Source organism: Zingiber officinale, chromosome 9B, assembly GCF_018446385.1.
Source record: "Zingiber officinale cultivar Zhangliang chromosome 9B, Zo_v1.1, whole genome shotgun sequence".
In the NCBI taxonomy this organism is placed as follows: Eukaryota; Viridiplantae; Streptophyta; class Magnoliopsida; order Zingiberales; family Zingiberaceae; genus Zingiber; species Zingiber officinale.
Window position 1 is genome coordinate 15,818,230 of NC_056003.1, and position 16,223 is coordinate 15,834,452.

Sequence of the window (16,223 nt, forward strand, 5' to 3'; positions counted from 1 at the left end):
TAAGTTGGTGAAATTGTAACAATAAACCATAATAAGTTGCTAAAATTGGGAAGCAAACATGTGATGAAAAAGTTGCTGAAATTGCTTAAATAAACTTACTTACCATATGTAGGCAACGATCAAATTCCTGAAATTGACTCCAAATGATACAAAGAATTGATGTCCTCAAGGTCAAGAAAAAGTTCACAATCTTCATCAAACACTTCATTATCTAAGCACATTGATATACATTTTCCTCCATCTAGAGCATGCTTACTGTAACAATATAACATATGTAATGCTCTTGGGACACTTGTTGACAAAGTAGGTTTTGATTTTTTTCTTTCAAACTTCTTCCTTCTAGGCTTCTAATAATTTCAAATATAAACAAGTTAGATAGCTAGGTTGAATAATAATAAAGTGGCAATATAATTAGAAATATAATAATAAAGTGACAATATAATTAGAAATATAATATCTCATATACCTCATCTTGCTTCACAATCTGCTGTTCAGGCCAAGCCACAACAGTTCCTATGGCATCACCAATTACTTCACATTCACTTGGAATTGGATATGGCAAAGGAGCGGATTTGTCCACTGCTTGATCAATGGAGACTCGAATGCAATTCTTGGGAAATGGAATACCATGAAGCATTTTTTCCATGCCATTGAAACAAACAATTGTACCATATGCAGCAATATTTGAGCAAGATTCCAATGTCAATGCAACTGATTGACCCTAAAATATTAAAAAAAAAACATGTTGATTATATTTAGTTTATAATGCTATAATAATAATGAATATCACTATAACTTGTATTTTACTTGTAAAACTTCGTCTTTACCCACAATCTATACGTCATCTTCTTCAATATTCTTCTGATGAAACTTCACCGAGCAACTGCCTTTGTCATCAATTGAATTGTCCCATGCACCCCTTTTATGCATTAATGCTTCAAGTTTTTGGATGCGTACATCTTGTTCTAAAATTTGCATCTTCGCCTCCTTCAGCTCCCTTTTATGCTCAGCGATTATATCTAGGGTAACATCATATTTCTTCCTTGTTCTACCAACATTGAAATAGATTGTTGGGTTGATATGACCTCCGATACCCCGGACACGCCTAGAATATTCCTGAGTTTCAAGTGCCTTGGTAAGAATATCCTCTTTTGCTCCTTCGCATTGCAGCTTACCCTCCCTCTTTTGCTGTATATATTCATCCTGTAATGCAACATTAAAAAGAATTATCAGTACTTTACCAAGGATAATTACCAAGGATATGCAATATTGGTTTAAAAAATACTGATGTCCAGGCCGGTTCTTCCTGTGATAGCTCAAGTCAAGTGCTTAGTAAGTCATATTGAACAAATATGAAGTTGACTTTGAAATATTTTTTCCTTTTTTGGCATTCAATCATATATTTACTTCTGCACAGTTCTAAAAAAGGCACATATTTGATTGAGCAATTGACTACAAGTTTAATAAAATGACAAAATTTTAATAAATTTTCACTACACAAACCCATAAAGAGAGGACCACCACATAATTGAAGCTAATTGTCTGGAGTTGCAGGAAAGAATAATCAAAAGTAAAGTTGTTCCCAACCTCTCAAGTTCCGATTCATGAATCTTATGCTTTAATTCAAACTAAAACAGCACAAAGAGAATGCTCAAGGAGACAAGGAGCTTTATTTGTCACCAATCAAGTGGGAAAACATAATAGAAGCTTCAGAGCAGTGGTCTGGGGAACAACTTTACTGGCCCTTGGGTTACTGAAGCTTACAAATTGCTTACTGCCAAGAACGTTTCAAACCTGGTTGATTTATCTGCATCTGTTCTATAGAAACTCTAGCTATCACCTCTAAGTTCTCAATGCATTCACCATTAATTGATTGCAGCAAAAGGAAACCACTGCATGTAATAGACTTTTCGACTTGATCTCTTCTCCAAGTAAGAACATTTCAAACCTAGATACCTAGTAAATCCACATCTGTTCTATATAAACCCGTCACCTCTAAGCTCTCAATGCATTCATTCACCATTTACTTCCTCAATACATGCTCTAGTACTGAGAATTCAAGCTATGCAAGGAATGGTTGTTAAACTCCTCATTGCACTGCTTGCCTTGGCTTCCTCACGCAAAGGGTATGCATGCATGCAACTTTACTCTCGAAAACTAGAAGATATATTGAAGTCATTATCAGAAGAACATGAAAATTTACTTACAATCTTGTGTACTGTGTCCACCAAATCTTCACCTTCAAACTCTCCTCCTTTGTTGGCGCGTCCTTTCTTCCACATAATAGCTCTATTGATGTCATTATCATCACATAATTCAGTCCCCTACAACAAAGAAAAATCAAATAACAAATGTGAAATAATTTAATGTGAATCAATTAGAGGGTTCTTAGAGGAAATATATTTTAAAAATACTTACAATTTCTTCAGCAAAGCGTGCATACCCTTTGCGTGAGAGTCGATGAGGATATCTATTTTTTTTTCCTTCGCTCTTTTTGTTGATCACTGAGTTTCTAGTTATTTCAAACAGGCGACATATCAAATTTGAATAATACATAATGAATTATGATCGAATAGTTTCAAAAGAAAAAATTTAGAATCTTACAATGAAATCTTCAGAAATGCGACTAATGACAAACGCACGTCAATCTTCTCTTGTAATTTCAAAGCCAACAGGTGGCTCATTCAACTCCTCAGGTTTGTCACGCCTGCTTAAAATAAATTTTTGGGTGAGATGGGTCTTGTATTGCCTCCACTTACTGTTTGCAGACCTCAATTTTTGGGTGAGAGGAACACACGGAGCTTGAGCGCTTGAGCTGCTTCAAGAAGAACAAGAATCGAGCGAGATGTGGAAACAGAGACCATTGAGGCAAACACTCAAACACGTTACCTGCATTGTATAGGTTGGTTGATCCAAATTCAAATGGATGAGGAGGTGGTGTTGGATTTGAACCAGATCAGGGCGGTTCGCGTCCTGGGCCGTGGAGCCATGGCCTCGGTCTTCCTCGTCAGCGCCGCACCCGGCAGTCGCCTCCCCACGCTCTTCGCCCTCAAGGTGTTCGACAAGCAGTCCGCCGCCAAACCCCACGCTCTCCGCCGCGCCCGCTGGGAGCTATCCCTATTGTCCCGCCTCTCAGCCGCTCCCGGTGATCACCACCACCCGTTTCTCCCTTCCCTCCTTGGCTCCGTCGAGACGCCGGACCTCCTCGCTTGGGCGATCCCCTTCTGCCCCGGCGGCGACCTCCACGCCCTCCGCCGCTCCCTTTCTCCTTCCAACGAGGAGGCGTTCTCCGCGGACGCGATCCGCTTCTACCTCTCGGAAATCGTCACCGCTCTCGCCCACCTCCACTCCATGCGCGTCGCCTACCACGACCTCAAGCCAGAGAACGTCCTCCTCCGTTCATCCGGCCATATTATGCTCGCCGATTTCGATCTCTCCCGCCACCTCCCTGCCAGATCGACCACCCACTCCTCCCTTCCTCCTCCACTTCCCTCCGACAACCACAGCCACGCCCCCCGGAGGAAACTCACACGCGTGTTCTCCTTCGGCGCCGCGGACGACCAGATCAAGAAAGGGAGGTCGGCGAGAGTCTCCCCGGCGAGTCGCCGTAGGACGAGTTCCTCGTCCATCTCGAAATCCAGAGAAGGATCCGGTGGTGACGACGAGCGGTCGTTCTCGTTCGTGGGGACGGAGGAGTACGTGGCGCCGGAAGTGGTGCGCGGCGAAGGGCACGGCTTCGCGGTGGACTGGTGGGCGCTTGGGATCCTGGCGTACGAAATGGCATACGGACAGACGCCCTTCCGGGGGCGGAACAGGAAGGAGACGTTGCGCAACATTCTTACGCTGCTGCCAATGTTCCCAGGCCGGCGCCGCACCGATCTCACTGACATTATCGAGCGGCTCGTGGTCAAGGACCCGGAGAGGAGATTAGGGTTTAGTGGGGGTGCGGAGGAGGTGAAGGCGCACCCTTTCTTCGATGGGGTGAAATGGGAGCTTTTGCCAGAGGTGGCGCGGCCTCCGTTCCTGGCGCCGGTAATTTTACCTTTCTTTCTTCCGTTCCTCCTACTCTCGAATCTGCTCTGCGAGGAAGGAACTAAGATCGAAGGGTTCAGAGGAGTTGAGGAGCCGTGAGAAGATTAGGAAGGGTAAGCTGACTTTGATTGAGGAGATGGGGAAATGCGAGATTAGGGATCTCGACTTGGAGGAGTTGGGCCGGCGTGAGGAGTTTTGCGTGAGGAGTTTGGGTCGAGATTAGGGTTCAGAGGAGATCACGCGACAAGGAGAGGAGAAGGCGCTCGTGGAGAGGAGAAGGCGCTCGTGGAGAGGAGAAGGAGAGGAGAAGGCACTCGTGGAGAGGAGAAGGAGAGGAGAAGGCACTCGTGGAGAGGAGTGGAGAGGAGAACTCGTGGAGAGGAGTGGTGAGGAGAAGGCGCGCGCGCGTTGAGGGTTTAGAGTTTAGCAAAGCGAGGGCTGCGAATTTATTTTAAGTGAGTTTAGGGGAAACATACACAACACTTTAAAAAACGTTTTTTAAAAAAATGTTGTCTTTGACCATAAACAACAACACTAAAGACAACACTTCATTAAAAACCGTTGTCTTTAGTAAAAAGTAAATACCATAGACAACGCTTTTCACTAAAAGCGTTGTAAAACAAAGAACGACAACGTTTTTATTAAAAAGCGTTGTCTATTGGGTGTTGTTGAATGCAAAAATTCTTGTAGTGCAGGTTTAGGGTTTACCTTCTTTACCTTCTTGAGCGAAGGACACCTACTCTTGTAGTATCCCATCTCCCTGCACTCAAAGCACTTGATGTGGGCTTTAGTGCTCTTCTCGGTGAGTGCGATTGAAGGTTGAGCTTCCAAGACCTCCTCTTCCTTAGATTTCTCTTCTTCTTCTTCTTCCTTCGAAGATGTGGACGATTCCTCATCCTCCTCTCTTGAAGATGTGGATGACACTTCCTCATCTTCCTTCTCCTCCTTGGATGTTGAACATGTGTCAACATCCGATTAGTCCTTCTCCTTTTAGACCAATGAGTCCTTCTCCTTGGGCTCCTCCACTTCTTAGAGTTTTGAAGGATATTCATAGAATGCAATGATCTTTTTACAAAGATCACTTGTATTCTCGTAATTACCTACACTCAATAAAATGTTAGGAGGTAATAAATTCAAAAGAATTTTTGTTACCTTCTTATCCGCCTCTAATTGTTCCCATTGTCCCTTGATCCAATACCGAGGCCAGAGGCGTTTCCCTTTCTTGTCCATTGGAGCTTTGAAAGGATCTTCTAATGCAATCTAATGGTCTCAATCCATTTAGAACCATGTCTCCAAGCACGACCTCCAATATCTGAAGTCTTCCTTTTCATATAGAGGTGGGATCTGGATATCTCATCTTAATGGTTCTTCTAACTCCATCTTCCTTTGGCGCCTTGCTCGCTTGGAGATTAGTTCAACAAAGAGCAACCAAGCTCTGATGCAAATTGTTGGGACCTTGATGCCCAGCTAGAGAGGGATGAATAGCTGATCACCCAAATCGTTGCTCCCTACACTCATTAGTACCTAGTGGAAATACAAAATAAAATACTAACAAGGAAGCTAAACCCTAAACAATACAAAGACTAGAAACATAAACCCAATGACATGTTTATGTAATGTGGTTTAGATATTAGGGCTCCTACTCCACAGTTATTCGTAAGGTGGACAATCTTGATCCGTCGATAGATGACTCCCCAGAAAACTCTGGCTAGTTTAAGTAGCTCCTTGTGGGTGGAGAAATCGCACTACAATCTTGCACATGCACGCTTAATTACACGAGAGCTTGGAAGACTCTAATAGGGATTAACCACCTCTATTTTTGTCAAGCTTGCCCAAGTACCCCGAGCTCTCTTAAACAGAGCTTGGGAGGAAACACTTAGCTATGTTTCCTGCCACCAGTCGACTGGTAAAATCACCAGTCGACTGGTCCTCTATGGAATTCTACCGTCACATGCCAATAGCTTGAAACCAATCGACTGATGGAAGTACCAGTTAATTGTTATATTAACTACTATAGAAACTATTAATAACTACTATAGTAGTCATTTACTATTTTGGCCCAGTCAACTGGTAAAACCCTAACCCTAGAGTTTTGACCCCTGAGTACATTCACTTAGCACTCGTCCTTACTCGACCAACCTAAACCTAGCCTTCTAGTCTCCTCCATTAGCCTCATGTCCCTTGGATGCCCATCCTTCACGCATTGTCTTCCAGAGCTTCCTTTGGCCTTGTTCTAGTTGTCGGGTCATCCTTTTCCAAGAGGCTCCTCACCTCTAGGACTTCAACCATTGTCAAGTCACACTTTGACTTACATTTCCAAGACTATATACTTGCACTTACACTGCCAAGGCTCCTCTTAAACTTTTCTCCATTGGCAAGATCACACTTAGACTTTCCTTGTTGTACATGTATCCTGTACACTCACAATACATATCAAATATAATAATAAATCTAACTTAAACCTTTTCCCAAACATCAAAACCTAGGGCACCTAGATTGCTCCAACACCCTCCTTAATTTGTTGATCTATATGCTCTACAACATCTTTCAGGGAATCATTTGAGAGCATATATATCTCTAGATCCTGTGGACTTAAATCAACAATTATTTTGGCAGCAAGTAGTTTTGCAATCCAAGCCTTTATTATCTCCACACGGGAGCCTGACCACTTCCATCTACATATTCTTGGAAGGGCATGCCATCTATAAGGATCAATTATTCTAACATGTTCACACATCCACACCTGCAATATAATAAAAATGGTTAAATGTGAAATGTTATGCATAAAATATATGAATCTATCATTAAATTTAAAATCTTATAGCGAGGAGATGTGCAAACCCTTTGAGCATGGGAGTATTATTTTCCTTAAGGCCCTCTGCTTTAGCCTCTATAAAAGCATCACACTAATGACCCCCAACTATGAGCTCATATAGTCATATACAGCCTTATACCAATTATACCTACCTAAATTCTCAAAATCATCTACGCAATCAATTAGTGATTGTATTGATAATCTAGATATATTGCTAGAAGTAGTAAATAAAACACAAACAAAAAAATATAATATTAAAAATTGGCAAAAGAGAGTATCAGATTTAGCATATGAAGATTGTTTGCTAAGGTTGATCATCTTGTTCTCTAGTTCCTTCTGTGTATATCTTATTCTCTAGTTCCTTCTGTGTATACTCCACATTATTGAAGTGTTGAAAAAATAGTGGGGTGGTGGATGCATGATGCAAATTTACTTCGTCGCCTTGGTTTGGAAGTCCTAGAATTAGTGAAACATCTTTCCTTGTGAAGCTAATCTCCTTATTATGAAAGATTAAACATCTGGCTTCAACGTCCCAATTGTTAAATATATTTTGTATAAGACTTTGGATATTTGCAATTTTAGGCATGGCTATGATCCAAGCAATGAGTTTCCACTTATCAACTTCATCTGCCAATTATTTATATGTAGTGATGATAAAAAAAACCTTTGAAGTGAGGCTAATTACTTTTCCAATGCACTTTCTTATGATATGCACGGGAAGCAGAAGTTCTCTAGCTCGCCATTTAATTCTTTTAAATAAATACATAAGATCTTAGTTATACTCATTTGACTTCATTACAATGTAGTTAGTTTTCACCAATAATATAATACGTTACATTGTTATTTTTTAACCATAATATGATACATTATAATGTCTATAATTTCTCCTAACTACTACAATGTGATTAGTAGCTGCTATAACATGACTACTTATCATGTTGTAGCAGTTAAGGTCAAGTAGCTGTTATAATAATAAGAAGCCAATAAAAACTGTAGGGTTTAACCACGTTGCATCAATCATTAGGTTTTGACTATGTTGTAGCACTTGCTGTCGCATAGATGCTACAACAAAGATAAACTTTTTTAAAACCCTTTATTCCGTCAAAGTAAATTTTCAATCCAAAGACCTATAATCATTAAATATATACCATTGTAGCAGCTAGGAGACGAATCAAAATCCTAAAAATTTAAACCCCTAAACAAAATGAGGAGAATAAAAACTTTAAAACCTAACACAATACTTACGATGGAGGCAAAGATTTGGATGAGAAACAAGTTGTCGCGGTGAGGTTGATTAACAAAGACATTGTGGGGGCACTGATCTACTATCAATAAAATTCTTTCAAAATATTTGTCACACGGCGAGTTTAGGGATTAAAACTTTGGCCAATGAGGGTGAAAAGATAATTGCATAATATATTTTCACTTTCTCCGTCCGTGCATGATAATAGATATTAAGATTAGAGGGATTTACAACTTATATTGAAAAAATTTACCATCGAAAGGTTTGTGGAAAATGATGTTTGCCAAGTTTCTAGCTACCTATATAACAAAAAAATTAGAATGAAATGTTTGTTTGGAGTGACAAAGTAGTTACTACAACGTGTAGCAACTAATGTAGGGTAACTGTTATAACGTGGAGCAACTATTGTAGGGTAGCTTCTATAACGTGAAGCAGCTATTGTAGGGTAGCTACTACATTGTGTAGCAGCTACTATCGGATAGCTGGTACAAGGTGTTGTAGCAACATGATTGAAAGTTGATACATGTTGTAGTAGTTACAACTTAAATCATTAAAAATTAAAACCCTAATTCCTGAATACAAATGTTTACTACCTATTTAGTATAGTATCATCTTAAGTAGCTACCTTAAATTACCATCAAATGGTTTGTGAAAAATGATGTTTGGCAAGTTTCTTATAAATTTTATAATAAATAAATTATAAGAAAAGGTTGTCTGGAGTGTCGAAGTAGCGGCTACAACTTTGTAGCAGTTAACCATCGAATTAGCTGCTACAACGTTGTAGCAGCTATCATTCCAAGTGGCTGCAAGTGTTTGTAGCAGGCGTCAGGCTTGCATGTTGTAGTATAGATATAGGATCGAAAAGAATTTAGATATCTCCATAATGATATGATATTGTCTAATTTGGGCCTAAACCCTCATGATTTTGCTCTTGGGCTCTACCCAAAAGGCCTCATGCTAATGGAGATGTCTTTTTCTTATAAACCCATGATCTTTCCCATGTGTTTTCAATGTGGGACTATGTTCTAATAAATGCTTCCTTTCTTCCTTTCTTTTAATATATATTAGGATCACAACCGGGAATTACAACTTAAAATAAAAATGAATTACCATTGGTTATGAAATGTGGGAATTGATATTTGATAAGTTTCCTACAAATTACATAAGTAAAAACTAGTGAGAAAGAAGCTAGGGATTATGCGTTGTAGGAACTTTTCAGTAGATTCTATATAAGAAAAGGTTAATATTTATTCCGTTTCATTGAAAATAAGGTAAAAATTTTGTTAGTAAGAACAAAGAGAAGCGGATCTATTCTATACCCGATAAGTACCAATACGTAATGGAAGGATTACTCCTACTTTCGGGAAATAAATACATAGATACTTGTTTATCAATCCAACGATTGACACGTTAGTTAAATTTTCTTTTTATTCATTCTGCCTTACTCTATAAACCTTTCAATATAAACTTTTCAATCTATGTATAAAAATCTATAATCTATTAGGGCTACAAATTATTATACAGAGCTGAACAATAGACAGTGAAGTGGAAAGACTTACGATCGAGAATGGAGAGAGGTGCTAAGCAAACCAGCGTTGACTATGCGTTCGATGGCAGTTTGGGGAGCTGCTAGCCAACTAGTGAACAAGCAAGCGACTGTAACATGGGTTTAGCTTGCATCACCTTTGCTTTTTGTTTCCCGGTAGGAGCGCGAGGTCCGACGGACGATGGCGGAGAAAGAAGGAGCGAGAGCGAGAGAGAGAGAGAGCGAGGGAAATTTAGATTTGGCCAAATTCCTTTATCTCTGTTTTGAATAGAAGGAGAAAAGCGAGAGAGAATAAAAAATATATTTTTTTTGCAATGAAATCGAGCTGACAATACCAAATTTGTACGTCGCTCATGGTCGCGCATGAAGCGTCAACTACCATATCATTTCTGTTAGGCGGGATCCTCTGGTCCCATCTGCCCTAGTCCGTTCTTGGACCAGGGACAATGATAGATAGATTCAATGGCCCCCACTTGTTTAGCAACACAATTGAAATACATATTTTGAGTAATTCTTGAATATAAGATGATTTCTAATACCCCACTTTTATTCTTTTCAATGAGGATATTTCTTATCAGGGAACATAAATATCCTCTCTAAATATTTTCATTGGATGTCCATAGGACAAAAAGGTTTAAGGAAATGGGGCTTATCAGTTCATCTCCCACGGTCACTTAAAATTGGGTGTGCTATATGCGTCTTGAATGTATGTGAGTAATTAATAAAATTTGTACCTTGTATTTTAAATTTCCTTCTTTAAAATGTTAATGGAAGGAATATAATTATAACTTATAAAATAAACCGAATTTAAAGATGGTATGAGTACTTTGTCTAATTACTTTATTTGTTTTATATATATATATACTCATTTTACACCATAATTTAAATACATACTTTTAAGTAATTCTTGAATATATATATAATTAATATTCGCTTCCTCTCTTTATGAATTTTATGTTTTCTTGGAAAAAATTTAATATATAATTTTACCTTATAAACTAGATTCTATTTAATTGTAGAATGTAATATATAATTAAAAATTATAAGGTTAATAGCGTTTATAACTACTATATGAGTAATTTGCTCTTAAATATATTTCTTTATTTGTTATATTTCCTTTCATTCGTTTCATAAGAATATTATATATACTCAATTTACACCACAATTGAAATACATACATAGCATACAAAACTTTGAAAAGAATTACTACTGCACTATGTCTCGAGTTATAATTCTCTGTGTCTTTCTTATCTTTACTACGTTTTGCCTTGCAAGTAAGTTAACATTGTTATTTAGATATTTCATGATAATTTTATTAAATTTATCTGTTATTTATTGTTCATGTTTACTAATATTGTGCCACAATGTTTACTAATATTGATTATATTATTCATTCTTGTTTAAAATTGAAGATGTTTCTGATGCTGTTTCGCCTTCTTGTGGTTCTGAGTTTCGCATATGGGGTGATGGGTCTGGCCGAGTAAATTGTCTTACTAGCGAGCAAAATGCTGATTGCAACGCTTGGTGTTCAAGGAAATGCAGTGGAGGAAAATGTAATATTAGACAAAAACATTCAGTTTGTTCATGTTTTGTTTTTTAATTATTATGTCAAGATGAGGAATAAATCTGCTTATCCATCTTGGTTGGTGAAATAAAATTTAATTTTATATATGTTTTTTTATTTATTTAAATTGTATGCATAATATAAATATATATTATAAGAGAAACAACCATTTGCGATAGATATTTTAGTAGCTAAATGTGTTGAGCGACTCATCGACGATAGAAATACTCGATCATAATTTTTTCCATCTCTAAAATGATATTTTCATCAGTCGTTAAATGTATTTAGCAACTGATTAGGACAGAAAAGAATAAAAGTATGTTGAAACCTTTAATGTTGGATCAAATTCTCATTGACAATAAAACCTCTTTCATCTCCAATCCTTTTTCGTTTACTTATATCAATCAAATCATCCCTGTCGAGATTTCCTCGAAGGCAGATCGACGACCCCCAAAAGCTACAACTTTCCTACTACTAGAGGCGTAGTTTGGGAAGGAGGAGAAGACCGGAACTGCTCGTCCAGTAATCGTGCTTCTTGACTCGGGGAGGAGAAGACCCGAACTGCTCGTCCATAGAGTTCTGTTAAATGCAAGCAAAAGATAAATATTGCTGTGTGTGGTCAGATCCATGATTCATGATCACAAACTGCTGTAACATGAAATGCTACCAACCAGTTGCCCCTCAAGATCGGATACAGAAGGAAATCAACCATAAAATTAATATTTATTGTTGTAAAGACAAAGTTTTGATTGCCACTGTAGCTTTCATTTCAATGGATCACCATTGTAGCACGGCAGTAGTTATGAGTGGTAGCATTTTTGTTGTTTTTTTATATGTGAAATTTAGTTGCTCCAAAGGGCCGGAATTGTTAGTTGCATGAAGAAAAATAGCTTAAGTATTGTAGTATATGTCCATGGGTGGGTTTAGGGTTCATGAGAATTATATAAATAGAAAAATATGAATATTTACTTGAAATGTAATATAAATAGAAAAAATATAAACTAATGGAAGCCTAAGTACAACCGTAAAATTATTATCGTATTATATAATTAAATTCGTTTATCAGAAATCATCTTTTATTTTATAAAATAAAGTAAAATTGCTTTTAATAAACTATTCTTCAAAACAAGAGTTTTGTGTACCTATCTTTCAGAAGTAATAATGATAACCAAAATATATTATTGGATCGAGACGCGCTAGAGGGGGATGAATAGCGCGCATGCTATTTTGTTTTCGAAAACGTTCGAGTAAATATATAGCGGAAAAGTAATAAATACATAAGTAACGCTAACACTAGGGGTGTAATCGAGTCGAGCCGAGCCGAACTCTTAAATGTTTGAGTTTGACTCGTTTATAATCGAGTCAAGCTCGAGCTTTATTTAACGAATATATTCATGGCTCACGAGCTTATTCGAGCTTTTATCGAGCATAAATGAGTTTAATAAATATAAATTATAAATTTAAATATTTATTAAAAATTAAATTATATATTTTAAAAAAATTATAATATTCTTGTTAAAATTTATAATTTTATTCTAATAAATAAATTTAACTTATTTGTCTATGTTTTTCATAATTATAGTGTAAAATCTATAAATTCAATATCAAAACTATTTTTTTATTTAAAAATTGATTCATGAGCTTAACGAACATGTTCACGAGCTAACAAGCCGAATATTGTGAAGCTTGAGCTTGGTTTGTTTATCTTAACGAGCCTAATTAAACGAGCTCAAACGAGCTTTTATCGAATCGAGCTTCGAATAGCTCACGAGCGACTTGGCTCATTTACACCCCTAGCTAACACTGTTTCTTTTACTTGGTTCGGAACCTGTGGCGACTCCTACTCCAAGGCCCGTGATTGTTGCTCGCTTTCGTTGGGCAACCACTATAGATCCGAAATTCTTTACAGGAATGTAAATACAAGTAAAGAATAAAGAATGATTATACCGACAATACAAAATGAAGAAAATAGTCGTTGATTGTCGGAAGAGCAGAGTGTTGTTGAAGCATTCGAAGCAGCGCACAGGAGCACAAGTTGTTCTGTTTTCGTTGTTGTCGAAGCTACTCCCCGAGGCTCCTTTTATAGCCTCTGTAGGACTGATCCAGATCCTTAAAGCTTGGGATCGGGTTTGACCCGAAGCGGATCAGTCGACCGATCCCCACGTTTGGTCGACTGATCAGATGATCTCCTCCTCATCCAATCCGATCCCCCCTGCTTCGATCTGGTCAACTCCCATCCTTGGTTCAGTCGACCGATCCCTTAGCTGAACCCGGTCTGCAATCTGGAAATCTGGTCCTTTTGGTTGCGGTTGTCACGCCCCGGAGGAGTCTCTGTCCGAAGAAATTTCGGCAGCATCTCCCCTGTACGGCGGACAATCTGAAACTTTTCTACAAGCACTATACACCTCAGCCACATGCGGCTGGAATAATAACACAAATTAAAACAAACACCACGCAGATTATAAAGATATTCAGCCTCTGGCTGTCACAACCACGCAGTTAATAATAGTAATCAATAACAATAGGATTCTGACTCGAAATCCACCCTATTCCACTACACTCGTAAAGCTCAAATCCAACGAACTCACCTCTTCTGCCGTCCAGGCAGGCACGTAGTAGAATGAAATCCAATATCATATCAAAAATCCATCAAAAGGTATCACTCCATACAATATCCATAGGAAAAAAAATCCAAAGACAATACTAAAACAAAGTCTGATATAGAAAAAGGCCAAATAAAAACAAATAACGAACTAGTAGAGAACTGGCTCTACGTGCAGATGGGGGGCCAGCGACTGGAACTGCTCCGGACAGCCTCAACCTGAAAATATCAACAATGGAGGCGGGGTGAGTCCAACACTCAGCAGGTACAACTGATAAACATAATAAAACAACACTAATCATGCCTGCAGTCTCCTGAATACGAGAAGGAATAAATGCAACTGAAACGAAATCAGGAGATAACTGTACTAACCGGAATCAAGGTACAAAGGTAACAGGTCGTCAGACCGAAGAAATCATAATCCTGTATGCATGTCAATCAAATGCATCCATACAAATGCAGCATATAAGTGCAGCAATCACAACAATAAAATGCAATAAATGCATATGGTGACCGTGCACTCGGACATCACTGCTCCTGACAGTGACTGAGTGGACGGAATGCTGTCGGAGTACTCCTGTCCTCTGGCCCCAAATCATAAATGGGGGAGCTCAATGCTCTCATCTCCCGGTACACAATGACGGGAGGATATCTCTGCCGGCTACCACGCTGAGTCTCCTGACCAACGGAGCCAAACAGAGTCCACCATCTGCCGGCTACCACGCTGCTACACTAAATGCCAACGGAGCCAAACAGAGCGGAACTGACTGCCGGCTACCACGCTGAGTCACCTGACCAACGGAGCCAAACAGCAGAACCGCCACACACCTGCCTGATATACCACTAATCCATGGGTGGTGGTGGTGTGTGCAGTACATGTAACTGGCGATGGGCTCAACCATAGTGGAGCCGCACAGCATGCAAACATGATGCATGATACTAAGCATGACAATCTCATGAATAGCATAGCAAGATCCATACATAAATAAAAGGTGTACCACAAGTCAATGTATCGGATGGAAGGTACACAAACAGATAGGGTATCATATAAACCCTAGGTCCTGAACATGATGTATCACATGGTTGGGTCACTACCGAAAGCATGTATGGTCAGATAAATAATAACATGCAGTGCATAATAAATAAACAAACAACATGTAACAGATCATGTAGTGACCAACCGAATCAAAAGGATAACACAATCATTGCTATATGTTAAACACTTTATTATGCATATCAAAAGACATAAGTCAAAGTACCCGCCTCCAATAAAGTGGTCCAATCCGGTAATCAAGATACTCGTCGAGATACCGTCCCGAATCAAAGTCCTGTAATAAACCGTATAGTTTAGCTAAATTTAATTATAAGCAAAATAGCTAAACCAAATTATTTTTCTCCAGGAGCCCTAATTAAATAGTTAATCACAGTTAACTATACCTAATTCAAAGCTTAGGGTTCCATTCCTAACTTAAGCACAAGTCGACCTAACTACACTTGAACCACCAACTATATAATGAATCAAACTTATCCAAACAAACTCAATTAAATGTATCACAAACATACTCTTTACCTTATCCTCAGTCACTCTTGTGAACACATGGCCAAGAGGTGCAAATGTTGTACAATGCTAACCGAAAGATTTTCCTGCCACAAATCCGTTGTCAACACTGTAAGGAAACTATTAGTCTCTATATTAAACATCCCCAAATCAACACCTACTGGTCTTACCCAAATCAGTGCCCCTCATTCCCGAAGGTGAGACTAAGGGCTTAGCAGAGCCTAGTGATCAGATGCTGGTGATGCCAGGGCACAGAGTGCTGCTGTTGGGCACGAAGAGAAACGACGATGCTCTGTCGAAAGAGAGGAAACAGAACTCGGCAAATGTGGCTCGGGCTCGAGGGCAGAGGAAAGGTGGCCGGTACTCTCCGTTCGACGGCGGCAGAGGATCGGCAGCAGGGGAAAAGGATCGGCTCGGCGCTTCTCCAAGCGACGTCGGCTGTGGCTAGGGCACGCGGTGGCCGGCGCTAGGGTTGGTGATCCGATTCGGTTGGCGACTGCAGTTCCTGTGGCCGGCGGTGTCGCGCGAGCACAAGCACAGAGAGGAGAAGGGAAGAAAGATATCAGTAGAGGGAGAGGAGAGGCTTTTAATCGCGGCGGAGAGGGTGGCAGTTAGGGCTCAAGTTGCGACGGGAAGATAAGAGGGGCGCGCGGGGTGGCTCGGCAAGGAAGAAACGGCGACAAAAATGAAAAAGAAATAAAGAAAATAAAAGGAAAAGGATATATAAATATAATCTTTTCCTCGCTTAAATGGGGTAGCCTAAACAGGCTTTTCCGGGCCTCATCTTGATCCCCGTTAACTCGTCCATACGAGCTCCGAAAAATTCCCGAAAAATTTCCAAAAATTCCTAAAAATTCCCTTAT

At 39.2% G+C, this 16,223-nt stretch overlaps 1 protein-coding gene across 1 annotated transcript; it reads left to right on the forward strand.

Moving 5' to 3' along the window:
• Positions 1-2,737: 2,737 nt before the first annotated feature.
• On the forward strand, positions 2,738-15,808 carry LOC122022847 (serine/threonine-protein kinase UCN-like). The gene is made up of 3 exons (XM_042580961.1): positions 2,738-4,126; positions 11,049-11,189; positions 15,540-15,808. The coding sequence occupies exons 1-3, from the start codon at positions 2,923-2,925 to the stop codon at positions 15,806-15,808; spliced, it is 1,614 nt and encodes a 537-aa protein (XP_042436895.1). The 5' UTR covers positions 2,738-2,922.
• Positions 15,809-16,223: the final 415 nt, after the last annotated feature.